Source organism: Chiroxiphia lanceolata, chromosome 23 (assembly GCF_009829145.1).
Source record: "Chiroxiphia lanceolata isolate bChiLan1 chromosome 23, bChiLan1.pri, whole genome shotgun sequence".
Taxonomy (NCBI): domain Eukaryota; kingdom Metazoa; phylum Chordata; class Aves; order Passeriformes; family Pipridae; genus Chiroxiphia; species Chiroxiphia lanceolata.
Window position 1 is genome coordinate 4,097,770 of NC_045659.1, and position 27,610 is coordinate 4,125,379.

A 27,610-nucleotide genomic window follows, 5' to 3' on the forward strand; every position below is an offset into this window, starting at 1 on the left:
TTGGCCAGCAAAAATAATAGTCAAGCAGCTATCAGCTATGGAGAGGAATGAACACACTGTTCCCTGCAGGCTGTGACTTATGGCAAACAAGCCCTGATGACAGGGTGAGCCCACAGCACTGTCCTGCTGCTGCTCTGAGCTGCAGTGTGAGTCAGGGAGGCACAATCTCCCTGGGCAGTGTCTGGTGATGCACTGAGACCATGATTCCTGGGGATAAATCCAGAAAACACCCTCCCCTTTGAAGCTGGCACCGGCATCTCATCTGTACAGAACAGGGCACGAGAGGTGGCTTCCCAGAATCCCAGTGCAGGTTTAAGAGGACCAAGATAAAATACAAATCTCCCGACTCCCTCTTCAGTGTATTAATTGCAAGGCAACTGCTTTTCCTTCTTTTGGGATCCAGTTCAACAAAGCACTTAGGCAGACACTTGGCAATGCCAATGGCTCGCAGGGGGCCTCAATAAACCATTTTAAACAGGGTGAAACAAAGACATGTTCTTAGGCACTTCTCTGAATCCCAGGCTCTCGTGGTCCTGCCTCCCACAAGAACCCAAATACCAATAAGAATTTTCCCCGATTCTTTGGCCTGGTGCAAATCCCCACAGGCAGCACAGCCACTCACTCTGGAATTCCTGCACCACGGGCTGGGTGTTGCTGGATATCAGCTCCACAGCCAAGAGTCTGCAGCCTGGAAAACCAAACAGAAGGTAATAAGAAATAGCACAGCTCATAAGTCACCCAGCTAGAAACATGCTGCCTGCTGAGAAATCATCTCTGAGGGCTGGCTTCCCCAGATAAAACCTTTTCCTGGCTACTAACACCGCTCCAGCAGGACTAAGTTTATTTAGGAGTTGTGGTGTAAATACAGGAAAATATAATTGTTAGAAGTAGCAATTAAAGAGGAGGATTAATAATGGCACAAAAGCAGTGACAGCATGAGCCATTTCCTTGTGCCTTGTGTTTATTTAGATGGTAAAAGAACTCTGATAATGCAGGAGTGAAAGTCTTTATTTTGCAAATGAATTTGATGGTCAGGAAAAGGGAGGAAGCAGAGCAACCTCCAGAGATCTGGTCAGTGCCTGGAAATGGAAAGTGCCAGGCCTGGCCCATAACACATGCTGATGACATCTGAAGGGTTTTAAGTGTGGTAATGTAAAATATGAGGTAATAAATCATGAAAGGAGAAGACAGGAGTTCAGCTGTGAGACTCTTTGTACCACCAGCTTGCTTGTTCCCTTCTTGCTCTGAGCACCAATGTGTTCCCAATTAATCCAGTCATTTTCCCTCCTTCATGTGTTATTTTGTTTTGAAAAATCTGCCTCCCATGCCCCTTCTGTTGTTCATTCCATCAGAGCAGGTACCAACAACACTCATATTCTACTGGATACCCAACTCACCAACAGCTCCCTGGAGGGAGAAGGAAACAAGCCGGGAGTGCCTGGCGTGGCACAGGAGGAAGAAAGTGAACCAAACACCTTCATCACAGAGGATATTTTGGGTCTGGGTGTTCTGGCTGTTGCAAAGCCTCTCAGTCAGGCTCTGGTGTTCACAAATCACGCTGCTCCCAAGCCCTGTCTCATACAGGAGGAGGACACACACCTTAATTAGTGCCAAAATAATCAGCTGCAGGGGTCTGCCGTGGCCCCTTGTGCAGCTTTGCTGTGCCAAAGCCCATCAGAGGCTCGTGGAAAGGATGGATGGATGCCCAATGACCTGGCTGGGCATCGATCACACAGCAGGTTAAAGATGATGGGAACTGGTGCCTCAGTGACCAGAGATGCAGCTAAAGGTTTGGACTGTCTTAGGCAGAGTAAAACATCATAACAAGCATGAATAGAAAGCAGGAAAGGCAGCTGAAGTGAGATGTGGAGAGAGAAATGATCTTCAGCATCGTGACAAATAGGTGGAAATTCCTCTGCTGGCTTTCAGGGTGGGAAGCTTTTGGAGAGAGACCCTGACAATGCAGGGGAGAAACACCTCTGGTGGAGTGGCTCAGTCTAAGAGAGCAAGGCAGCAGTCTGAGAAACATTCAAGAGCTGCACAGGCACTCCCACTGAAAGATTGAAGGCCTTAAACACCTAAAATCCTTCCAGGAATTTTGAAATGTTCCCTGCTGATTCCTGCCCCTCATTGTTTGCTTCCCTCGGAGCCCCGGTGCTGATACCCCGAAGACCACCAGGGAGAGCTGAAGTTTGGCAAGGTTTAGAAGCTGCCTTTGTGTACAAAAATCATTGTTACTCACACAAAAGCCACTGGCTGATGCAAACTAATAGTTGGCCCGGCCAAAACTGCTCTTAGCAGGACCTTTCCACCCTTCCCTTTTCTGCACTGGAGACAGTCATGCAGCATTTGGGATTAATCCAATATTGAGCTAAAATGACAGTGCTCTGGACTGTGGCCTGGACTTTAATGTAGATATTTGGGAGAAGTCTCTGTTCATCACAGAATCATGGAATTGTTTGGGTTGGAAGGTACCTTAGAGCTCATCTCATTCCACCCCCTGCCATGGGCAGGGACACCTCCCACCAGCCCAGGTTGCTCCAAGCCCCGTCCAACCTGGCCTTGGACACTTCCAGGGATGGGGCAGCCACAGCTTCTCTGGGCAACCTGTGCCAGGGCCTCCCCACCCTCACAGGGAAGAATTCCTTCACAACATCCCACCTAAACCTGTTCTCTCTCAGTTTGAATCCATTCCCCCTTGTCCTGTCACTACATGCTCTTGCAAGAAGCCCTTTGATCCTCTCAGGTGTTCTGTCTGTGATCCTTGCTTTGCTCCCTGGAGAGCATGGACAGATTTCACTTATCCCAGCACACCCCCAGAGCACTGGGAGTACTTAGTCCCAGAAGATAAGACTTTTGGGAAAACCCTTTTGAAATCTTTGGGCATATTTTTAACAACAACGTAGGGATCTTCATACAGACAAGGCATTCGGTGGCCTCTGCTGTTCCTGCTTCTGGAACCAAGAGAGAATTAATGGAGAGCCCAGCTCTGAGCACTCAGCTGATCTGAGGAGATGCTGGTTGGCCTCCTGCTCAGGACAGGTGGCTCTAATAAGGAATTTGGCTCAGCTTTCAAAAAGGGGGAAGCTGTGTGCTCTGCTTTCTTCAGAGACAGCACCATCAGGGAACTGAGTTATGGAAACAATTCCCAAGTGATGGGACCCTTCCAAAATCTGCAGAGCACCTGAAGAGCCACAGAAGGCACCTTCCACAGCATCTACCTGGTCAGTGCTACCCTGTATATCTTCCTCTTGGAAAAACTAGAGAAAGAAGGAGGGGGAAAGGGTTCCTCGATCCTTAAAGGAAACTTGTACCAGTTTGGGTTTTGTTATGGATTCTTGCTTACACAACATAATTTTTCAGAAAAATGGTGCCCCATCAAAGAGACATCATGATAACAGTCCTGCTGAGGTACATCTGCTGCAGCTACAATATCAGCTCAGTTGTAGGAGGGGATGGCAAAACCACACTGTTGTGCTGCTCTGAGGGAGTTATGACTCCACAAATGTTCACTCCAAGACAGTGGGACTCCATCAGCTCCAGCCCCATCTCACTGCTCAGAAATTGTTCACAGCAGGCTTTTTCTCACCCACTAAACACAAGAGATTCAGGTCTATCCCTCAGGCACGAAGCAGGATGACAACAAATTTTAAGGCAGAAGCTGAGTCCTTGGAGACTGTGTGAGAGGTTCTGACATTATTACGTGTATTGACCGTGGGCAGAGATCAATGTGGCTGCTTAAATCACTGCTAAGACAGATTTATTCTCCTCTCTGTGGCAGAATGCTGCAAGTAGCATGTTCTAAATTACAAGAAGGCGACAGCAAACCAAAACACAAACCTCAAGTGACCATACAGACTGCAGAGCAGGGGCAGAGTGCCTTAATAGCTCTTCTTAGCATTACTTTTGGGTATGCCTTGTTCTCCAGTCTCCCTGGAGCTGCAGGAATCTTCACCAAGCCAGTGCTCCCCAGATGGCTGTAAATCAGTGCCAGGGTGATCCCTGCTCTGTCACATTTCCCTGCTGTGGGCAAGGGCTGTCCCTTCGTGACCACACTTAAGGGTTGCTTTGTTTTGAGTGCTAAATCATCCTTTTAAAAGGAGTGTTCCAAAGGTGTTCCTTTAGGCCTCTTTCAGCCCAGTGCAAATAAGCAGCAAGGGTTTGGTGTTATGTAAATCTCACTTCAAAGGCACCCAGGGTTTGGAGAACAGCAGGAATAGCCATGAATTCCCGTTCCAGAGCAGCATATGTGTCACAGCAGAGGCACCTACCAGATCTCTGTGTTCTACATCCCTGAATTCCTCCCAGATCCGTATGTTCAATATCCCTGAATTCCTACCAGATCTGTATGTGCTGCATCTCCCAATTCCCACCAGATCTCTGTGTGCTGCATCTCCCAAATCCTACCAGATCTGTATGTTCTGCACTCCTGAATACCTACCAGATCTGTATGTGCTACAGAATCAGCCAGACATATGGTCGAATCCCAAATGTCATCAGTCCTCCAAAATAGAATCCAGGACAAGGCAGTGAAGTCTATAGCATTTTCTTATGGCACTTTTTTTTTTCATCTAAAGAGATCCAGCCCAGGCTTGTTACTGTGACTCATGTTATCTGAATCATTTTAAAATGCTATACCAAAAAAAAAAAAGGCAGCTTTATAGACAACTTGATGTGTTAAATCTCCTCTCTCTGAACTGTTCAAAGCCAAGCCTGACCTTCCATCTCCTTCCATCCCCGTCTCTGCTTGAAAACTCCAGGCAGAAACTTGAAGAGGGGGTGAAGTGTTCCTGAAGAATTGCAGGCAAAGTAAAAGGATGACCAGGAAACAGTTGGGATGAGTTGCTGCCAACAGTCTGTGCTGCAGCATCGCTCGATATCGCGGTTATCTGATACGGTAATTTTAGTTAATGCACTGTCAGGCACAAACAGTACAAAAACCACGCAGCTGTATTTAAACACCTGCCCACTAAACCAACAAAAATATGCCTTGCTTGAGGTGTCCATCATCACTAAGCCCTTGGTTGATTTGCAATTCAAAGCGTGTCTAAGCCATGTGGGAATGCTGCGATAAACCACATGCCTTGTTAAGCATCTTGGCTCTCCGGGTGGTTACTCAGTGTAGCAGGAGAGCTACTGAGTGAGTGATATGTTGTTAGGTGTTAAAACATGTCAGCTGAACCCTCTGCACGTCAGCACGTTGTTGGCTGCCAGTCTGGAGGTGCCCCTGGAGCATCCATCCCCACCCTGGGAGTGGTGGGGACAAGGCCAGCCCAGGCAGGAGAGCTGTGAGGGACAGCAGACCCCAGCACTGTCCCTGCCTCCCAGGGCTTGTGTGTGTGTGCAGGGAGGAAGCTGATGGTGAAATGTGGGGGAAAACCCCAGAGGAAGAGTGGAGGAAGCCACGCAGAGCTGGGCTGGGTAAGACAAGGAAGGGGGAGGCCGGGTTTCTGCCCGAAGCTTATTTTGAGGAAATCACCATAAGCCCTTTCAGGAACATCTGACCATCTGCCTCGAAATATCCATCCTTTTGTCTCCCAGTGCTCCAGGCTCTTTATCCCCCCTCCTCTCTATCCCCAGTGTGTCTCTCTGTGATCACACAATGCAACTTGTGCCAGGTGGTGCAGGGCAGACAACACAGCATGGCACAGGAATGAGAGACCAGTGTGTTTGGCATTTTTTGGTTATATTTTTGGGGATTTTTTTTGTCTGGTCTTTGGAGCTTCAAGAATAGCTCAAGGGACTTAAACGTACTTGTGATACATAAAGACTGGATTTATAAAGGGTGCATAAACCTTTTGTAGCGCTCAGTCTTAACTTCCAGTCCCAGGAGCTGGTTGCATGTTTGCTCTGGCACCCAAGTGGCAGGTTCAAAGCCCCTTGAAGCTGAGAGAAGGGAGCTGGTCCAGTGACCTGAGCGAGCTGCATGCCTTTTTTATTCCATTTTTCCACGGTGTGTCCCTGAGATCAGCAAGCCAAGCCTGACTCCGGGGTGGGCTGCCCTGCTGGAGAACAATGTAGATGTGCAGCGAGTGATTAGTGAACAAAAGCTTAGGAGTGTCTCCGTCCAAATTAAGTAACAGATGGACCTGGTCTGTGTGGGAGCTGATAACGGTTATAAAAAGGCCATCACCAGACTGTGGCCAGCCCACCCTGGAAAAAACCCACTCAGTCGTAAATCCTCTGTGCTGTTATAGCTGCTTGTGCTGGTAAAGCTTTATTTTTACCAGCTATCATAAAGCAGTGGGGCTTATTTTAGATGCAGGGCTTGTACCGCTCAGCTAAAAGGGTGCCAGCTCCAAACAGGGGAGATGTGCCTGCCTGGGCAGGGAGCATGAGGCATAATTAACCCAGAGAAGGAAAAATGGAACGTTACAGAGCAGGCTTTGGCATTCCACGTGGTCCAGGCTTCTGCTTTCCTCCTCTCTTAGGTAGCTGGCCGGTGGCCCTCTCTTCTGAAATGCTGATCACAAGGGTCTGGTGGTCTCAGTAGGACCAGGAGCCCACAGGACGAAGTTGTGTGGAGGACTGTCAAGCATTTGTGTTCATCTGAAGATGTAATTTGGGATTTTGCTCTTAATTCGCTCTCGTCCTGCTCACCAGCAGAGAAGGTGAGGAGATGCCTGACTTTCAAATAGAGTATGTGCAGTTCTGGAACGAAATCTTAACTTGCTTAAATCTCCTGATTTAAATCTCCTGACCTAAACTGGGACCTTAAAGACCAGTCTGACTGTATTTGCTGCAGAGAAGGCTCATTAGCACCCAGGCCATGCACACAGTCTTTTTTTTTCCTCCTTCCCTTTTCTTTCCCTCTCCTTCTTTTCTTCTTTCATTTTCTTTTTGTCTGGATTTACTGTTCTACCTCCTAATCAGACAGCAGAGCACACCCACCCTCGGGAGTGAAACAGGTTGGTACTGAGGAGATTTGGAGCCCTCTTAGGACAAAAGCCTCTCTGCAAACAGCCTCCTCTGCAGCCAAACACTCCCCCTCTCTCCCGTGCAGGGAGGGAAGCGTGGGTGTTGCCTGTGAAGACCACACAGAGCTTTCTGATGGTTTCCCCAAGCTTGGTTTCATCACGTTGGGATGCAGCTGCAGACAGACTGTCTCAAATCACCATCTGATCAGGGCTTCTGGAGGTAAGAGTTTCACAACCTCTGCTTGCTGTTGTGCTCAGGGCATTGCAGCGTGGTTAGAGATCAGGTATTAAGGTCCTACACATCTACACCCTCACAGAAACAACACAGCCTGTTCTCAGGATCAGATCTGCACGCCACCCACTCAGCAAATCCTTAGGCCCAGGCTAGGAGGAGACACCCTGAGCCGTGCTGCAGAGCTGGATGAGCAGGCAGAGCTCAAAGTTATGGTCTTAGCCCAAGTTTGAGCTCTTGGCTGGACCCACTGAGCTTGGACCTCGTCCTCCAGCATGTTCTTGTGCTCTGCCCTCCTCAGGGGGGCACAGATGTTTTAGGAGGGAGCAGAGGTGAGCTGGTGGCTGGCAACCTGAGCAGAAAGCTCCCAGGCTGAAGGGCTTAGCACACTGATCCCATTTCATTCAAACAGGTTTTCACCTGTCCCAACAGACGTGGCTGGAGACACGAGCTCCACTAAGGGATCTATTGCCATCAAGGAGAAGATGGACATTTAATATTTTGCAGATGTGGATGCACAAGCCTTGCCCAACACCTTAATCCGTGAATATCTGGTCCTATCTCTCCTGTTTTCCCAAGCTCATCCCCTGGTTTCTGGCTCTTCTCCTGGAAAGGACTGACTGTACATGCAAGACGGGAAGGAAGCAATATTTGTGTGGATGACTAATGCCTAATACTTAAAAGAGATTAAGATGGAAGCAGCAAGAGCTAGAGAGTTTCCAGCATGTCAGATTGCATCGCCTTCTGGAATATATTTCAGGCCATCTTCAGATCTAAGAGAAGATGGAAAGAGTTAGAATTTGGCCCTGAAAATCTGGGATGAAGGGTAATGGAAAGGGACCAGAAAGGAAGCATGAATAAGAAAACTGTGCATAAATGAGGCTGTTACTACCAGCCCTTGCATTGCTGAATTACTTCTCCCATTCAAAAAAAACCAAACCAAAACAAAACAAAAAACCCAAAAAACATGAGGCTGAACTGAAGTCTTGTTTTCCTTGTGTAAGCAACAGGGAACAGGGCATGGAGCTTCTGTGTTGCATTAGATACCACTGACCAGGGGATTAAGTCCTGCCCAGATAATTTCTTATGCCTTGCTGGCCTCTGAGGTCAAGCCCCTTACACAGATGACTTGGGCTTCCAGTGCTAGGCTGACCCTCCAGGAGGAAAAAACAAGGGCAGGTGGCCTTGCTGGGTGGCTCTGAGGGATGGCCATCAGGCAGGAGAGCTTCTAATTACAGCTGCACCAAGGTTTTGGCAAAAACCAGATGAGAAATACAGATTACTTGACCAGGAACGTATCAAACCAGTCACACTGTGCTGAGCACTGGTCTGGCCATTTTCATTAACAAAGGGACAGTGTAATTACACCTTCAACCTGGGCTGGCTCACAGCCAACAAGTACCATGAAAATCAGGGCAGTCACAGAAAATGGGACATGAGGGGATCCCAGGAGGTGAACTCATCCCCACCTCTGCTTTAGGGCATGAAAACCCAAGGGGTACAGCTGGATGGGCCCCTGGAACCCTGAGGAACCTGTCCCCATGATCATCTTCATCTGTCCAAGTGCTGCACATTTCTCAGCTGAGCCTCGATCCCTTCAAATTCAGTGTCCCCTGTAACTCAGTGAGGATGTACAGTTCCAGTTCACTAGAGGAAAAAACTGAGGAATGAAAGCCAGGAAGAGCAAGGAACATGCTATCTCAGCCAGCAGTGGATATGCCATTCTGTGTGACCTGTTTACCAGATGAGAGTGCCTTGCAACAGCAAATCCCAGGAACAAAGATAGTGAGCACTGAAGAGAAGTGGGAATTTTTGCAAAGGGCAGATTTGAAACCAACCCTTCCTACCTATTCCCACTTGCCTTCCATTGTTTCCCAGCCCCAAGAACTGCCATGCAGGCACATCCTACGTTATTTCTCACTTCAGCAAGTCCCCTTCCTCCCCAAAGTGGCAGATGCTGATACCAAATTAGTGCAAAGTGGGAGGGAACCAGCAGATAACTGTCACAAGAGCCAGGGGCAATGGTCCTCCCCCCCGTCCCCTCCCTCCCTCCCAGCAGGACTCTCCTTGCAGCCCACAGATGCTGAGGGATGTCTCCAGGACAGAGCAGGGTCAGTGAGACATGACAGGGATCTATGGCCAGGATCAGGGACACAGAACGAGCTGCAATGGGAAAAGGGGCAAGTTCCTTTATTTTTGTCTTGTGTGGGAATTTGACTCAAGGATTGCTGAGAATCTCATAAGCCAGGGTGACGTTTTCCAGGCTCCGCGCCAGCCAACGCACAGACTTGATCTCAGCAGGTACTTGACTTCCCCAGGAGCTGGGATGCCTGGTACCTGCCTGACCCTGGCTTTTGATGAGGACACATATCTCAAAAGCTGCCTGCAATGCAAAGACAGGAACTAAGAGGATATGCTATCAGCTCCAGGCTTTGCAGTGCTCCTCAGAGCCTGGCTGTGTCCCAACCATCAATACAGAGACTTGGAGGGGTTTAGCCTCTAATCCTCTATTCCTCTGTCTGTGACTCTAATCTCCTGATCCTCCCTTCTCCTCCAGCCTATAGCTTGACCAGCAAAACACGGATCTGAAGTTCTGCTTATCGGGGACCCAACCATGTCATCTTCCTGTGGAAAATGGGAGTTGGGAAGAGAGCAGCAGCCAGCAGAGCCAAGAGCCGAGAGTAGGCTGGAGAAGGGAACAGGAGAGGGCGTGAGCAAGCACACAGAGAAATCATTTATGACAAGACCGAAAGCAGCTCTCGTTTTAAGAACATTTCCTCCAATTTTACAGTATAATTTCTGTCCTTTTCTGCGTGTGTGTAATTCTAGCCCCAGGTATAAACCGCGATTGTCTCGCTAATGCGCCGCACAAAACATGTACAAATGAACGCTGCGAGGGGCTGGCTGCAGGCACCGAGGGAACATTCACATCTGCCTGTGAGCGTGTGAGACCAAGAGCCTGTGATTCCACTGCCGTCATTCCAGGCTGGAGAGGTGGGGCCCTGCCTCTGTGAGGCAGCTTTGAAGCTCTGCAGCGAATCCGTCAGAACAAAGGATGCGGCTCTACCGGGGGGGGGGGGAGGGAAAAAAAAGCATCCTGGAGACGTGTGAGCTGGGGGGGAGACGTGATTTTGGGGGCAGCCCCGAATCACACGAGCAGATCTGAGAAGACTTACCTTGTTAACTTCAGGCTGCGCCGCAAACCTGCGCGGGGAGAAGCGCCGCAGGGTTCAGAGGAGATTATTTTCTTGGGAAGTGCATCGGGGAATTAAAGGGAGCCCAAACGAAGGCACAGACAGATAAAGATGAAAAGGGTTGACACAGAGAGCTATTAGGGAGATGCTGGCATAAATGAGCAGGGGAAGAGGGAGAGGAGTCAGAGAAAAGAGTGAGGACAAAACCCAGCCTGGCTTGTCCCAGCCTGGATTCCTGACCAAGGCAAGCTTGTTTAATGGAGCAGAAACGAGCCTTGGCACGGAGGGGTTAAGAGATTGCTTGTCCTGGGGGAGTTGAATTAGCCACGTATCTGGGAACTAACTTCTCCCAGACCCTGACTTGTTTTCCTCTTTAAACATCATCTGCTGCTATTTTTAGCAGAGAATTTTCTCAGCCGAATGCTCCCAGTCGAGTCCTGGTCAGAGGCCCTTTTCCCAGAGAGACACAGGCCCAGCAGCACATGCTGGTCCCCAGTTAAGCTCAGCTCTGCTCCACTGTCCTGCCAGCTTTGGGGGCTTTGTGTCACGCTGCCAGGTCTCTCCTGAGGAATGGGGGACAGTCCCCATCCCAGCCTGGTGCAGGTATATTAAATACCCTCACAGACCCTAAAAAGCCAGGGGAGGCTGCAATCTGGCCTGCAGAGTCAGAAACAGCTGAAGAAGGGGGCAGACTGGACTTGGTAACTTGGCTGAAGGCTTTAGGAATGTGAATGGGAAAAAAGGTGGGAAGGAGATGGAAAGAAATGATTAGGCTGATATTAATAACAGGATCTGCTTCTCAGCACTGCAATCTATTTGGATTCATTCCAGCTCCTCCAAGGAAACCATGGAAGCCTTTATTGTTCATAAAAGTTGCAACTAAATTCGGACTGTATAAAGCTTAAGGAAATACCTCTCAGAGGACAACCCTGCCTTGGCTGCTGGAAACAAATGAGGTAACTCCCTTCCTCTTCTCTGCTTTTCTTGGGGCCTTTATCCCTCCTTAGCCAAAACCCCAACCTATCCATCAGCCCATCCCTCCCTCCCCTGGCTCCTGAGCCTCCAGCACAGGGAGTTATCTGTCTGCCTGGGTGCAATTAGCAATGTGTCAGTGGATGTCTGGGGTGGTTCTCAGGGAAGCAACGCTTGTAACTGCTTTTATCTACGGCCTGATTTAATACCTGCCTGCCAGAGATCAGCATGTAAATCAAAAAGGCCAGATCAGGGCACACGGGTGGACAAATTGAGTAAAACAGGAACAAACCCTTGGCTTGTCTGTGCTAATGTGTAGTTCAAGCTGGGATCCCCAGGAGGATCAAGCCCTCTGGATGCCGGGGATGAAGTCGAGCAGCGCCGGGTACAGCAGAGCCACAGTCAGGAAGGTCCCTCTAACAATGGCCCCTTCTTGGTCAGTGTATCTGTTCCCTGCGTGTCTTGGAGTCATGTCAGTGAAGCAAACAGATTGGGAACATATTTGCACTCCCCACAGCAGTACAGAAGCCAACCCTGACACAGAGGAGCAAGCTGGGCTCTTTGCTGCTCTGCGCCTCAGCGCCAAGTTTCCAGCTCAGCTTGAAACCTGTGGCCGAGCCCTCCTTTGGCAGGGTCAGGAAACACTCTGCTCTCAGCTCCTGCTTGGAGAAGGCTTGGCAGCTGCCTCCAGGAGTGGGGAGCCAGGCTGAGCTCACCTGAGCACCCCTGAAGGCCCCCAGGTGAGATCAGACCTGGCACGGTGTGGCTTTGCCCGACCACGCTTAAACAAATGGGGCCCAGGACAGCAGGAACCTTGACAGATGCCACACAAGGGCTTGTCCCAGTGGCAAGAGCTGCCTTCAAAAAGCTTCCCCAAGCCCTGCAGGAATCCCAGGAGCCCCGGATTCCTCTCTTGACCTCCATGTACACATTCCAACACATGGCACTTAACCTTTGAGGCTCCTCTGAAAATCCCAGTGCCAGCATTTCACGGATGAGTATGTTCCCCTCACATCTGCCCCCTGTATCAGATGCTGCCAGCACCGCTCTCTCTGCTGGCTCTGCTCCCAGCTGAAGGACAGACAATAGGCATTTGAATCCAGTCTCCACTTCCCCTCCCAAACAGCCCGGGGGAGATGGCAGATCAGAGCTGAGACAGCACTGAGAGCAGGGCTTGCCAGCCAGCGACAACTCTCTAGATCCCGGCCTGCCTTTGCTTTCCCTCCCAGTGCCACTGAACCACTGGCTGCAGTTGTCACTGGGCACACAGGCCAGATCTGCTGGGCAAGTCCTGGCAGCCTCCAGCTTGCCAAACCAAGGGCATCTTTTTTTCAGCGTGGTAGTGCTGCCAAAATCGACTGCCACACTGGATTCCCGACCCGCCAGCCATGGCACTGCTCAGTGCACATCTCCTGGACCTCTCTGCCGTACCAGCTCACCTGGAAACCCATCAGCCACCTCCTTGACCTCCGCTTGCTCACTCTTAGGAGCATCTACCTGCAATTAACTGACCCAGGCAGTGCCTGGAGCACAGAGAGGAGCAGTTCCACCTGCGGGAGGTTCGATGAGGATCCAGCTGGAGGTTCGATGAGGATCCAGCAAGAGCTCCTTTGGATTCTCCTGAAAAATCACATTCCATCTTTCTAGAAATAGCTCTGCTTCTGGAGCCATTCAGCCTGTTTGGCAACACTTCTGCTGCTTCAGAGATAACAACAGTGAGTGAGGAAAAACCTGTCTAGACACCGTTTGCCTTCCACGGAGTCCCATTGCTACATCAAAGCACCCCTTCAAACAAACCTGCAAACTGGCCAAGTAATAATCCCCAGCTCTTCTGTGCCTGCTCCAGCCAGAGGCAAGGACCCATCCCATCATGCTTCGGAGTTTATCTCTAATCCAGGGCCTTCTGATGATAAGAGGAGAGGCAGGATGAAAAATCTCATTACAGGAACATGAGCAGAAGTTACCTGGCTTCACGCTACCCAGGGGGGGGCTACATCCCTTCTGCTCTCACCTGAGCAAGCTGCAAACCTCCAGCTCCTTTCAAAAGCTGCCATACACTTGTCCCACTTGTCCCTCCCGTTCTGAGTGCTGGATCCCTTGCCATTCCAAACCCATCTCCATGAATGCTGAGCAAGCTCTGCTACAACCTGGAGATCAAAAAGTATCTTCCTGAGGCACCCAAGGTCAGCTTGACCACCAAGAGGCAGCAGGTCACTATCACAGCAGGACCAAGGCACAGGAGCTCAGGGAAATGCTCAAAATACCTTGAAACCAAGGGAGCTGGAGAGGTTTTTAGGTTTCTTGAGCACAAGTTACTTGAAGCCACTGCTGTGGGGAAGCATCTGGCACTAGCATCAAGCACTGACCCCATGCAGCCACCACAAGAGCAAGATCTAGCTCATTATTTTAATAAGGGTCCTTTGAAATACCTTCTGTGTGAGAGACAGCTAAGAAAATCCGGTCTGGCTTTATTCTGTCTCAGGCAGAAACAGCCTTTATTTAGCAAACTGCTGCTAACAGCTCTGTCTCATTAGTCAGTGTTTAGGGAACCAGGCTGCAATTGTTCTGAAGTCTGGCATTGCAGAAAGAGCCTTGATAATGAGGTCTACAGGAGACGATTCCTCCTGACAGGCCCACAATGACCTAGAAATCCTACTTAATTCCCCGTCAGAGAAAAGTGCTGAGTAACAGCAGAGGTGCAGAGGCTCTGGGGGCCGAGGGAGCTGCAGCCTCTGTTCACACTTCAGAGCTCTGGGGTGGCAAAGCCAGCCCTGCTGAGCTGCAGCAGCTCCCCAGAGAAAGCTCGTGGGGCAGATAGGTGGGGTTTGCCTTGGGAAGGTTTGTAGCCTCACCTGTGAAAGACCTGGCACCACGCAGAGGGCTGGGAGCAGAAGTCCCTGATAACACAACAGCAGCAGGCACTCGGAAAAGCCTGGCACTAGGCAGGGCTCCTTGGAAGAGCCCTCAACAGCAGCACCTGGGCTTCTCAGTGCACTAGGTAGGCACTGTCTCCTCTGGATCTGCCTGCAGACTGTGCCAAAACCCTGCCAGAGAACTCCCTGACTCAAGCAGCTCAACTTTCACCTCTGTCCCTCGGTCTGGCGTGTCCAGAAGCTCACCAGTTCCACCTGCACAGCCACCACTGCCACCAGCAGAGACTGTGGAGAGTCCTACTGTGGAAGAAACCTCTCCTGCCACATCCTGGAGCTGCACAAGGGCTGTCTCCTCTCCCGAGGACGTGGGATGCTCAGTGTGAGCGCCCTGAGGCAGCAGGGAATTTTTGACACGTTCTGCCCCAACCCCTTGCCCTTGGAGGAACATGCAGCAGGCTGGCACAGGCTTGGGCAGCACAGACACCACTTTCAAGTGGTTTGTGTCCAACAATCAGTGCGTGTTCGTGGTCAGGAACCTCTGGGCTGGGTGGCCCAGAGCCAGCTGGGCCAGAGGATGAGGTGGAGGGACCCAGCAGGAATGTGGGCAGGATACAGCTGACCTTGAAGACCACCCCCAACACAGACCCTTACAGGCATGTGCTTGCCACCTGTTTCAGCCAGCAGACAGGGGACTAAAGCAGGAATTCTGGAACTGAATGCACAGTCTGTTCAGGAGTGATCTGAAGACTCCCACCCACGTGAAGCTGATGGGTGCTGTCCCCCAGCCCCTTGCCCAGGAATGCATCTCACGTGTGAGACTGCAAATGCAGCCCTGTTTAAAGCACGGCTCAAACCTGCCAAAAAAAAGGAATGTGGGAATGAAATCACCAGCCGAAACAGTGTCTAGAGACAAGCCAAGCCAAGTCCCTCGAGTGTCAGCACCAGAAGGAGGGCTCAGAAATGGAGAACCCAGCTCCCTCTGCACCAGCTCTGCTGGCACACACAGAGGATCTGCCTCAGAGACATGAGGGAAAGACATATGCTGAGAAGGGAAGGACCAGCTTTATTTTCCCAGCCTGTGTTCCCACCAGAGATGTGCTTTCAAGACTGCCTTGCAAAGTAGGAATTAAATCCAAAGGTGCCTGTGCATCTTCCTTGCTGTCATCCCCTTATCAGATATCTACAGCCTGCTCTGAGCCAGAAGATGAAAGGATCATAACACCACTTATCTTCCCACTTAAGAACATGCTTAACAGCTTGCTCCTAAAGAGGAGGACACTCAAGGCTGGGGAAGCAGCTGTAAATTCTGCAAATGGGCTTCCTCGCATTTCTTTGAAGGAGCTACTGCTTCTCAATGAGGGACACAGACACCAAAAGGAAGCTGGAAAGAGGGAAGCCTTTGTAGCAAAGATAGACTTTGCCTCACGTCCAGAACGTGAAGCTGAGTGGCAGATGTGAGATGTATGGCATGTGTGCCTCAGGAGTGACCGAGCATGAGCCAGGAATTGAGAAGCTCTTGGGAAATATGTAAGCAGCCAGAATTATGACATATTTGTCACTCCAAAAACATGCTCTCCTCGGGACTGTGCAGTGTCACAGCCAAGAAGGAGATCCCCTCACATGCTGCAGGCACAACTGCTGCATGCAACCCAGCTCCAGCTCTACACATTGAGGCCAGGACCTCTCCCCCAGAGCACCGTGTCTGAATCTGACCCTCATCTCCCCTCTTTGTAGAGCTACTTGTAATCACGGTGAACCTGGGTCCAGCTTGCCTTTGTCATTTAATAGCTGAGTCAAACTGTCAAAACAGCCAAACAGGATCTGTTCCAAATATTTGCAGAGAGAGGAGGATCAAGGAGCCTGCAGCAGAACACCAGGAGCCTGCCCAAGAGAGGAGAACAATCCCTATTGTGGACCAACAGCGGGATGCTCGTGGGCGACGATGATGCCTTGGCACCGTGTGGGGAAAGAGCCCCCAAATCCTCCCATGCTCATACAGCACCACAAATAAACTGGAATCTGGAGTCCCCTCTGTCCCCTGGCAAGGCCCCAGTGCTCCAGCCCCTCAGACTGATCAGCCCTGGCTGGAGCTCAGCTGTTGGCTTGGGGAACTCAAGGAGCAGTTGGCAACTGAGAAAGGGGGGTCCCCGGGTGCCTCAGAAGCTGCTGCCAGCCCCAGCACAGACTTCAAAGGGCTTATCTTGCCCTGTGCTGTGGGAGAGCACGTGGTGCCCGTGGGTGAGGACAGCTGTGTGTTGGCCAGGCCCACCAGAGGATTCCTGACAGAAGAGGAGAGATGTTAGTACCTGGTTTAACCTCCCCTCCAGCATGCACGAGGCAGCTTTGGCAGGCAGAGCTCCACGCTGCCCTGCTATTTATGGGATATTGAAAACTGGCCAAAATAAAGGGAAAACACCAGCTCCATAAGGATGCTTACCAACTCAAACAGCCAGTGCTGCTCGAGGGAGAGCCCATGAGGCTCAGGAGGTGATTACAAGGTACTCTGCCTTTCATCTCCACATCACCAGTTCAAAGGTAACCCCCTCAGCTCTGACCAGGCTGTAGCCAACTAAGAGCTGTTTGCTCCTGCACAAGACAGGAGATAAGCCACTGCCTCCCTGCTCCCCGAGAAACCAGCCCAGCTCCATCAATGTGCAACCTCAGCAGAGCAGCCAAGACCAAAGAGGGAGGGAAACCAGCACCTCCTCTGCTGCAGGAGCCTCTCCATCAGCAGGGAGATCCATGGTGGGTGAAGCCAACCTGCTTCATGGCATGTGTGTCCAGTCCTGCCAGCAAAGCACAGAGCAATCACTCTACTACAGGGTTATGTTTTACTCCTACTACAGGGTTATGTTTTACTCCTCCCACCTTGGCTGTTGGTATCTAAACACCTCAACAACCCACTCTTCCAAGGACCAGGAACTCCCACAGGCTGGGGAAGCCAGGGCTGGTCCAGAGCACAGAGCTGGGACTTCCCTTTCTAAGGTGCCCTCACTACTACAGAGCGGATGTTTTCCAGGCTCTAAAAATAACCAACCCCAAACAACGTGGTGCGTTTTAAATAAATATTTATCTTCGAGCTTCTGCAGAGATCAATACAGAAGAATAAGATTAAAGCAAAGATTTAAATGTGTATTAAAAATAGCTGCTGCTAAGTTCCTTCGAGGGGATAAAAAGCTATTTCACAGAAGCAGCAAGAGCTGCAGGACTTTGCAACACCTTCCCTGCTGTGAAGGCTCCCGGAAATCATTCAGGAGAGTGTTAGCAGCCAGAGCCTCGGGAGGAAGTCCATTAGCAGGCAACAATCTCCTTAATGGACCCTGGGGTCCGTGGAAGAGCTGCTGTGGACACTGGGGTTCTTTCCACTGCTGTGATTCAAGCTCACTCAGCCATTACCATCCCATACTCCAAGGAATGCTGCTCATCTTTATGGCAGCCCAGCAGCGCCATGAATTAATCTTCTGGGGGGCTTTCAGTGAGTGAGGACACAAATTGGTGTGGAGTTTTTGCTTTTTCTTTTATTTTCTTGTTTTGGCAGCACCCAGCAAACAGCCCTGTGTGCAGAAACCACGCGTGCTGCTGTAACGCAGGCAACAGCAGCAACATCCGTTAAACCTGTGGGTTTTTTCAAGGATAACACCCCAGCAAAACAGAAATACTGCCTCCGTGGGTGATTTTGGGCTGAAAGATCAAGCAGAGCCTTGTACATTCACACGCAGACAAAAATCATTAAGTCCTCTGCTGTGCAACCACCTCCACTCGAGGTCTCAGAGAACGCTGGAGCCACCTCGGAGAGATGAGAAGTGGCAGGAACCTTTCTGCTGGGAATAAAAAGCAGGACTGCTGTGCTGAGCACTATTTCTCTGTTAAAAGGTAAGCTTGGCTCTCCAAACAGCTCTCCTCCATGACCTTGCTCGCCAGCCTTATTCTGTATTGCTAATGAAACACAACCCCTGACTCGCTTTGGACGCGTGGAATTTTATGCGCTCCCTCAGCAACCACTGAAGGACTTCATGGCTGTAAATCCTGAGATACAGGGGGCAAGGCTGTCAAAAACGGCATGGGAATTAGGTGTCTCAAGCAGGGGAGTGAGCAGGGAAGTCAGATGCTTTCAATAGGCATGAATTTTTACAAGTATTACCCTTCCACCCTTCAAAACAGGGCCGAAAAGTGTCCCAGTCTGCGTCCTCGCTGCAAAATACTGGCCACTTATATAAGAAATTGCCCAAAGTTTATTAAGGCAGGGATTTTCTGAAGAGGTCATGGGCATTAGAAACCCAGCCTAGTAATTGGAACAAATCCCCTTAGATTTCAGTGGATTTCTCCAGCTCAGCAGAAAATCTTACCTAGTCCACCAAAATATATTTTTAATAGCGTGATTAAAAAAAAATAATCTTAAAATACTGCTGAACATCATCAACTGCTGCCTTTTAGCCATATGCCAAAGATAGAGTAACTCCCTGGCACGTTGCAGTTTTAAAGCTCAGTGTCTTCACATGAGCCAGCTGTGCCCAACTGAATTAAGAGGGCTCTTAAAAACCCACTGATCTTACATTTTTGTTGTAATAATCAGGTACATTGAAGGGAGGAGGTTAGAGCGTGTTCTGGCTTTAACTCTGAAATCCCTAGGATTTATGACTTAAAAAAAAAAAAAAGAAAACCTTGAGCATTATCTGAACACAATTTAATTTCACCTATAGCTGCTCTGAAAACCCCTCATTTCCCCTCGTAACTGACTCTGTGTTAAGCCCCGTGCTCCATCCCATGAGGGCACCACAGGACCCAATACTTTGTATTATTTATAGTGACAAGTGATTCTTGCATGACAGAACAATTCCCATTAATTTTCTGAGCTTATCTGAAGTACCTGTGGGCTGTCAGGTCACAACACGTACGTGGCTTCATTTCTTTTTAATTAGGTAATGCCAGCCCAGTGTTGACTGGACTCCCATTTGACAGCTCTCAGCAGTTTACAGGTGAGTTCATGGGAATCTGCCCCAACTGTGCTCTCAGGAGCAGTGGAAATTGCTGAGATGATTTGTTTTAATTTTTTTTTATTATTATTTATTTTTTTCGCCAACTCCCATTTACAAGCTTTGCTTCTGCCTCTGCTGCTCTTTTCTCTGCTGGTTTTCTGGTTTGGAACAGGCACCAAAAGCAACTTCCTTCAATACCCAACACAGCAGAGAAGGAGCTTGAAGATCTGCAGAGGAACAGCCTCTCTAGACCTCTTTTTTTTGCATGTTGGGGGGTTTTTTTCTAAGAAATTTAAAGGCCAGGCTTAGGATGCTGCTCTAAAGAACAGGACACCAGCCCTGTTCTGCAGCTGTCTTGGTGTTGCCCTCCCAGGCCTTGTGCTGGACAGCTGAGCTCCTGCACAGGAGCCACACAAAGCTTCCTCAGAGCAGGAAATTCAGGAAGGCAACCCAAGTGCTAACAGGACCTCAGCTGGCCATTGCTGTGCAGGAAACACCTCCAACATACACCTCCCTCAACCTTTATTCCCCAAGGAAGCTGCTTGACCTCTAAAAGGAGAAGTAAAAGCTTGTGAGGAGTTGGTTATCCCCGAGACCAACATTCTGGTGAAGTCCATGGAGTGCTGTCCAGTTCCCCACAGATGTATTTTGGTAAGTCTCTACAAAAGAAAAGAATTAAACTCTCCAAACAACACCTCCCATCTCAGGGGTTTTTTTTTTGCTGTGGGTGTGAGAGCTCTGCAGGGTCAGAAGCAAACAAAGACCCGAGCTTTCCAGCCAAAAAAAAGTTCAGTTTTCGTGTTATTATTTATTTTTCTGAAACTGAAACCTCTCGTTTCCAGCAGGGAGTTGGAGAACTGTGACCCAGCAGGTATTTCCTCTGCCCCAAGTGCCAGAACTGCACCCAGCAGCAACCCAGGCCCTTTGGGTGAAATTTCAGCCCGTGTCCAGAACGTTCATTAGTGCAATTAAAGCCATTAAGTGGTGGTTGGGCCATGTCCTGACTCAGGGCTTTGCTGCACACACCCTCACTCCTCCACTGCACAGATTTAGTGGTTGAATCTGGTGTTGATCCTGTGTCTCATGAAAACATGATACTCCCTGGGGGTTCAGAGGGAAGGCAACCAGCCCTTATCAATTGGGAAAAGATGGTGCAGTTCATATTCCAGTCGATGGAGAAGCCAGATTGAGAATGTAATTATCCTAATTAGTTTTGTAATCTCAAATTCATCTCTTTTTTTTTTTTTTTTTAAATATAAACAGCAGTTTCCAAGCAGGCCATCGGCTTTTTGCACAGAGCAGTGGTTTTATCTTGTTGAGGGGCATGCTGGCAACACTCACTCTTGTTTTGCAGACAAGGACTCTTGAGGACTCAGGATCCTGTTGGCCTGTGGAAATCATTCCCTTTGCTAACTCCCTCCCACCACTTCAGGCTGGCTCAGTGAGGAGTTCACGAACCTTCTCCGGATCATCAGGGCTTGATGCAATCAACTGTGAAGCATTAGCTCTAAATATACAACTGGGAGGCCAGTTCTGCTTCAACACACAAACACCCATGGCAGAGGATGAGAAAGCAGCCAGCCCAATTTGCAAGAGAAACTTAAATAATAATCCAAGCAAGCTGCAAGGAAAGCAGGAGCAAGTGGGGGCTAATCACTGCTTTGCCCTTTGGAGATGACTAAAGTTAGGGGCAAACTGGCACAGCCCTCACATAGAGCAGCTTTTGCCCTTGTTTGTGGAGCTAAATGTAGCGGCTCATTCCACTTTGTTTACTTGTTTAGGTGATTTTTTGGCAGCTCAACGCGTGTCCCTGGTGCAAATCCTCAGTGTGAGGACAGATAACTGAAAAACAGCTGCAGCGGGGCCAAGAGACCCAGAATTCAACTTGTACAGTGAAAACAAACAGTAAAAGAACCCAAGTTCACGAGCAGAGCAACATCTCAGTCCACAGCTCTTTCTCCTCATTAAAGAAAACACATTTTACTCTCTGAACTTGCTTCAACCAAGTAATTGTCAGAAGTATTTAGGGCAAGAGGGAATGTGCTGGTGTCACGTTCTTTTGTCAACAGCTGTAAAGGAGATGTGCATCCAACTACTCTTTGGTGGCCATGCCAGATACTGCTTACCCAAATAGGAACACCAAGCCCTTCCCAGGAATTTTTTTGAAGATGTTATTAAGCATCTGATTTTGGCAGGGCTCTCAAAGCTATTTGTCCCGATTTTTTTTTACTGCCTGTTGAAAAGAAAGCAATACTGCAAATACTTCCCATCAGAAAATACCAACGAGCAACTTATCATCACTGCAAGAGAGCTAACAACATTTCCAGTGAGTGATTCTTGGCACTGACAGCTGACTCGGAACAGTTGTTGGTGGCTGGGACAGATGGACTTCATATATTAAAAAAAATAAAAAAAAAAAATAAAAAGGAAATGAGAACTTCTACTCCATAGATTTTAAAAAGCCTTTTGCAAAATCCAACATATTACTGAACCCTCAGAATTAAATCGAAAGGAGATTTGAACATAATGAGCTTTACAACTGAAATGTGCCCGGGACTTGCCAGATCGCCCCATCGAGGGCTATAAAGTACCAGCATGTTTTGTTTTCAATGGGAAATATTTGGAGGTTTTGGGAAGGTCTCCACAGCCCGTGAAATCCTCAAAATCCAAATATTTGTTTCCACAGGGAAGGTGGCAACAGGAGACCTCAAGGTAGGAGGCAGCACTGATATCAGCTGTGAGCCCCACTTTCCATCGCTGCCTCCGAGAGCTTCCTCTGCTTTAATTATGGCCATGGCATTTCCCTGATGTGCAGAATCTTTAGATGCTTTTAGTGCCTAGAGCTGGGAATGGACTGAATGCTCCACGCTTCACTGGTTCCCGTTTTATGGCAATGTTTTAAGGCCACTATCAAGAAGAGGGTTTGTTCTGGCAATAACACACAGGAGGAGGCAACCCCAGCTCACAACACCTGGAGTCAAAGCAGCAGCTCAGAGTCTAGAGCAGGTCAGAGTTTGACAGCTTGGGATCTCAGCATCTTGTGAGCTTTGTCTGCTTCTGTTTATGCCTTTTTTTTTTTCCCCCACCAAGTAGCCAGCTGGCACAAACACATCCTTGCAGTCACACTCCCACCCCACTATCCAGCACCAGCCCTGCAGTCTCCAGTACATATTTAATTTTACACACTGCTGACAGTGTGACCCTGACTTAATGGGGTGTCCTCAGCACCTCAAGTCAAGTGTAGTGGAACACACTTTTTTATTCTCAGCCTCACTTTTGCCCACTCTTTGGGACTTTTGAGCCCAAATCTAAATCAGTAAAGGATGAGGCACTTTGATTTGACTGGAAATTTGATGGAAAGTAAATCCTGTTACCACTTGGTTTACTCACCAGATAAATGTTTTCAGGCAGACGTGTGAAACTAGTGGTGTTTGGCTGTTTTGTAGCAACTATTGTCTCTCTAAAGGAATTCAGAAATATCTGTAGTTTGTTTCCAGGATTCAAGGAAAGTTTCTAGGCTGGATTCAAGAGGACACTTGAGCGTAACAGAGGAAGGAAACGGGGCACCTTTCTACCCTGCAGCTGTGAGGAAAAGCTGGGCCAAGTCTGTCGTTTTTCCCATTCAAAGGGAGAAGCCAAATCCAGAGTCAGCACCTGGAGAGAACTGTGTGATGCTCCAGGATCAGGCACTCCCGACTTTTCCTGCTGAAACTGCTTCTGCTACAAACCACAGCAAAGCAAATGAACACCAGACCCTGGGGCGCGTGACAACCATCTCCTCACTGCAGATGAGTGTCACAGTCATCTCCTCGCCCCTCCACCGACTGTTCTGCTGAATAGTGCCCAAACCTCACTTTATTTGAGGCCCAGGGAGGCTCTGTTTGGCGTCACTGGAGAATTGGTTTTTGTCCTTAGATAAACTGTTTGAAATATTTCAATACACTTCAGCCTTGAGTTGACCCAAAACAGCTACTGGTGAGTCTGTACACGGGTTATGGGTGTTTTGGTTGTCAGCCCAACCCCACTCCATCCCATCTTCTCCTCCTGCCATCTGGGCGGACAGGGGGGGAGGGACACGCGAGCCCACCGGCTGCTGTCCCCCTCCTCATCCCCCCAGCTATTAATAGCCAGACAACAAATGAGCCCAAACTCATTCCTGAGCGGAATTAGCAAATGTTTTTGCAATTAAAACTGCAAACATTCATGCGGGGCCCCTCGAACAATAGGCGCCTGTGCCTGGTCTTGAATAGGCACTAGTGTCCGCCCTGCCTGCCTGCCGAGCCTGCACATTCCTGGCACCCTCAGCCCTGGACCCGCTCCTTGCTGAGCTGGGTTTTGGGATGTTTCCCCCTGTGTCGCGTGTGTGTGTGTGTCTCACAGTCCCTGAAGCACCACGCTCCCCGCGGGTCCTTGGTGCCGGCCAGCCCCGTCCCGTCCCACATCCCGACGGCTCCTGCATCCCTCCGGGGTGGAGGCAGCGCATCCCTGCGCTCCCCGGGGCGAGGGTCGGGGCAGCGCATCCTTCCCCGCACTTACCCGTACGGAGCTGGGGCAGTGCATCCCTCCCCTTCCCCAGGATGCGACCAGGGCAGCGCACCTACCCCTTTCCCCGGGATAGCGATCGGGGCAGCGCATCCCTTCCCCGGGACCGCGACCAGGGTCACATCCCTCCTCCCTCCCTTCCCTGGGATCGCGACCGGGGCAGCGCATTTTCCCCTTTCTCCGAGATCGCAACCAGGGCAGCGCATCCCTTCTCCCTCTCTTTTCTCCGGGATCGGGACGGTGGCAACACATCTCTCCTCCCTCTGTTACTCCGGGATGGGGACGGGGGCAGCGCATCCCTCCTCCCTTTCCCCGGGATGGGGACTGGGGCAGCGCATCCCTCCTCTCTTTCTCTGGGATCGGGACAGTGGTAACGCATCTCTCCTCCCTCTGTTTCCCGGGATCGGGACAGTGGTAACGCATCTCTCCTCCCTCCGTTTCCCGGGATCGGGACGGGGGCAGCGCATCCCTGCTCCCTTTCCCCGGGCCGGGGCCGGGGCCGGCGCATCCCCCGGGGCCGGGGCGCGGGCGCGGCGGGCGGTGGGTGCCGGGGCGGTGCCGGGGGGGCTGTGGCGGGCGGTACTCACCGAGCAGGGGCAGGAGCAGGAGCCGGAGCAGCTCCGGCCGCCGCAGCGCCATGATGGGGTGTGCGGAGCCGAGCCGAGCCTGCGCAATGCCCGGGGCCCGCGGGCGGGGGGAGCGGGGCCGGCCCGGGCACCGCGGGGGGACCGGCCCGGGGGCGGGACCGGCCCGGGGGGCACCCACCGCACCCACCGCACCCCCGGAGGGGCGGAGAGGCGTGGGGAATGGAGGTGGTACCCGCAGCGAGCGGGTGGAGAGAAGGGATGACCCCGGCAGAGGGACCCCGGGACAGGGGATGGTGCCGGCACGGGGATCCCGGGAGAGGGACCCCCGGGAAAGGGGGTGATCCCGGCAGTGGGACCCCGGGAGAGGGGATGATCCCGGCAGAGGGACCCCGGGAGAGGGGATGATCCTGGCAGTGGGACCTCCGGGAGAGGGGATGATGCCGGCAAGGGATCCGGGGAGAGGGGATGATCCCGGCAGTGGGACCCTCGGGAGAGGGGATGATGCCGGCAAGGGATCCGGGGAGAGGGGATGATCCCGGCAGTGGGACCTCCGGGAGAGGGGATGATCCCGTCAGTAGGACCTCCGGGAGAGGGGATGATGCCGGCACGGGGATCCCGGGAGAGGGCATGATCCCGATAGTGGGACCCCCGGGAGAGCGGATGATCCTGGCAGTGGGACCCCGGGAGAGGGGAGAGGGGATGATCCCGTCAGTAGGACCCCCGGGAGAGGGGGATGATCCCGTCAGTAGGACCCCCGGGAAAGGGCGCGATGCCGGCAGTGGGACCCCGGGACAGGGGATGATGCCGGCACGGGGATCCCGGGAGAGGGCATGATCCCGGCAGTAGGACCTCCGGGAGAGGGGATGATGCCGGCAGTGGGACCCCCGGGGAATGGGGAGAAGGGATGATTCCTGCAGTGCGATGATCCCGGCGGGTGAGGACAGGGGATGATCCCGATCGAGGCACTCCCAGAGGGTGGGGAGTGGTCCCGGCAATGGGACCCCTGTGGGACCGCCGGGAGTGGGGGAAAGGGGATAATCCTGGCAGTGAGACCCTCGGTGGGTGGGGAGGGGGGATGATCTCGGCAGTGGGACTCCGGGACAGGGGATGCTCCCCGGCGGGTGGGGAGTGGGGCCGATCCCGACCGCTGGTTGAGCGCCGGGGAGGGAAGGAATCTCGCTCCGAATAAGGCGCTGGGAGAACTTCAAGTGGTTTTGAGCTTGAAGGCAACGTTTTGGTTTTAAAACCCATCCAAGTTTTGCTCTAAAGTAGGTGTTTCCCTCCTGTATTTAACAAGAGCCCCTAAAGAGTGATTTTTCTGATAGTTTTCCCTAAAAAACCAACTCACATTGAACGGTGAATTTCACTATAAACTTTCAACAATTTAAAGTAAACAAGAAACACAAACAAGCAGCTGGGGAGAGAGTGCTGCTCTCGAGGAGCTTCCTGAGTCATGGAATCACAGGACGGTTTGGATTGGAAGGGACCTTAAAGATCATCTCGTTCCAGCTCCCTGCCACGGGCAGGGACATCTTTCCCAGTTCCAGCCCCCTGTAATGGGCACGAACACCTTCCCCCAGTCCTCGTGCTGGACCAAATTCTTTCTGACACAGCCAAGCGATTCTGCCCTGAAAAACGGCTTTGCACAGAGAGCATCCACAGAGAGCTGCTCTGTGGTCCTCAAAAGTGCCCCAGAACCTTTTCCTTTGATTAACAGAAAGGGACAAAAAATACCGGCATGGGACAGTCTCCTCAAATTCAGCAAGTCTGCCTGAGTTAATGCTGGCTCATGCGTCACCGACTGTCAGTAGTGTCTGATGAGGATGTAATTAAGAAGCTGTTGAAGATCAAGCAGCTGGAATGAAAGCCGAGCTCTCCTCTGGTCTGTAAACCAGCTCGGCAGAGCTGGCAGAAATTAAGGGATGTAAAAATGTATTTAACTCGATAACGTAGCAGATCTAACTCAAGATGCTAATGAGTAGATTTAAAGGGCTGATCTGAGCCCGGTGAGATTAATACAGGGACTCTCATCAATTCTAATGGCCAGATGGGGCATTCCCCTGGGGATGAAGGGGAAGGAATCGCCTAATAGGACTGTATGGCTTAAAGCCTGACTCTAGGGCTGACTGGGCTGGGTCCCTGTTGAGTAAGGAATCATTTTAACACAGTCCGTTTGGACTGCCCTGACAGGAGATGTAAAATGTGATGACAGAGAATATAATCAGCTATAAAGTGCAATCACTGAGGTGTCAGGATCCACTTTAACTTCCAGCAGCAGCTTGATCAGGGAAGAGCAGAGATGAGACAGAGGAGATGAGGAAGGATGGGAGGTCTCTAGCTGGGCTGTCCTCCCCGTGCTGCAGAAAAAAAGCAAATTATTTCAGTTTGGATGGTGCTTGGATTAACCTGGTGTAGTGGAAGGTGTCCCTGCCCATGGCAGGGGGGTTGGCATTGGCTGATCTTTGAGATCCCTTCCAACCCAAACCATTCTGTGATGCTCTGACTGGGGATGAGCCCATGCTGGGAGAGGCACAGGAGGACTGTGCTGTGGTGTGCTGGCTTCCCCAGGCCATCTGGGCCACTCGAGGGGGAGCTGCATCTACGCTGAGGAGCTTTACTAAGCCTTGATTTCCCTCTTCAGGCTGCTGGAGCTTGGCCTAGGCATGTGTTGAGGGTATGTTTGTGAATAATCAATGCAGACAGAGGCCAGGTTTGGAGTCAACTGGCAAAGCAGGTATAACCTTCATGGATAACACCAGGGCATGAAACACTGAACATCGTCCTGGATATCCATCCTACACCAGACAGACGTGCCAATTGCTTGTCTCAGGCAGATACAATTTGTGCCAGCTCCTCTTTTTTGTGCTGCCTCCGTGGTTTTATTGCAGCCAGGTTCTGCCTTTTAATCTGCCATCGCCGCCGAGGAGCCATTTGAAACGTGCAACTCAACAAGCTCAAGGAGTCACAATAAATATTATACAAGAATTGTAGTGCCCATCAAACCGGGATGGCAAAGGGCTGCACTGTGAAACACTGATTTTCACACACAAACGGAGCTCCCATTTCACTATTTAATGGTCAAACAAGTCACTAAAATAAATGATGCTTCAAGAGCAGCCCTGTGTAGGGCAGGGGTGTATTCAGGCACGAAGAGGGGCAGCATAAACCTGCCTCTTCCTATGATTTCTTTGTTCTCTGAAGAGATTCCAGTCCATGCTCAAAACAAGAAGAATCTGCAGGATGACAGGGAGGAAGCACAGGTCCTGCCAGGGAGTCTTCCCAAGGTCTAGGAAGGCCTGTGGTGGGGAATGATGGAC

General features: G+C 50.8%; 1 protein-coding gene across 1 annotated transcript in view; it reads right to left on the reverse strand.

Annotated features, from left to right (window-relative positions):
- The window catches only part of JAM3 (junctional adhesion molecule 3), a 31,512-nt gene extending 7,139 nt beyond the window's left edge, over positions 1-24,373 (reverse strand). The window contains exons 1-2 of the mRNA XM_032709571.1: positions 24,294-24,373; positions 623-688 (exon numbers count right to left, since the gene is read on the reverse strand). Coding sequence (XP_032565462.1) covers positions 623-688; positions 24,294-24,345 — 118 coding nt within the window. The 5' untranslated portion in view covers positions 24,346-24,373. The remainder of the gene's footprint in view (positions 1-622; positions 689-24,293) is intronic.
- Between the last annotated feature and the right edge of the window lie 3,237 nt (positions 24,374-27,610).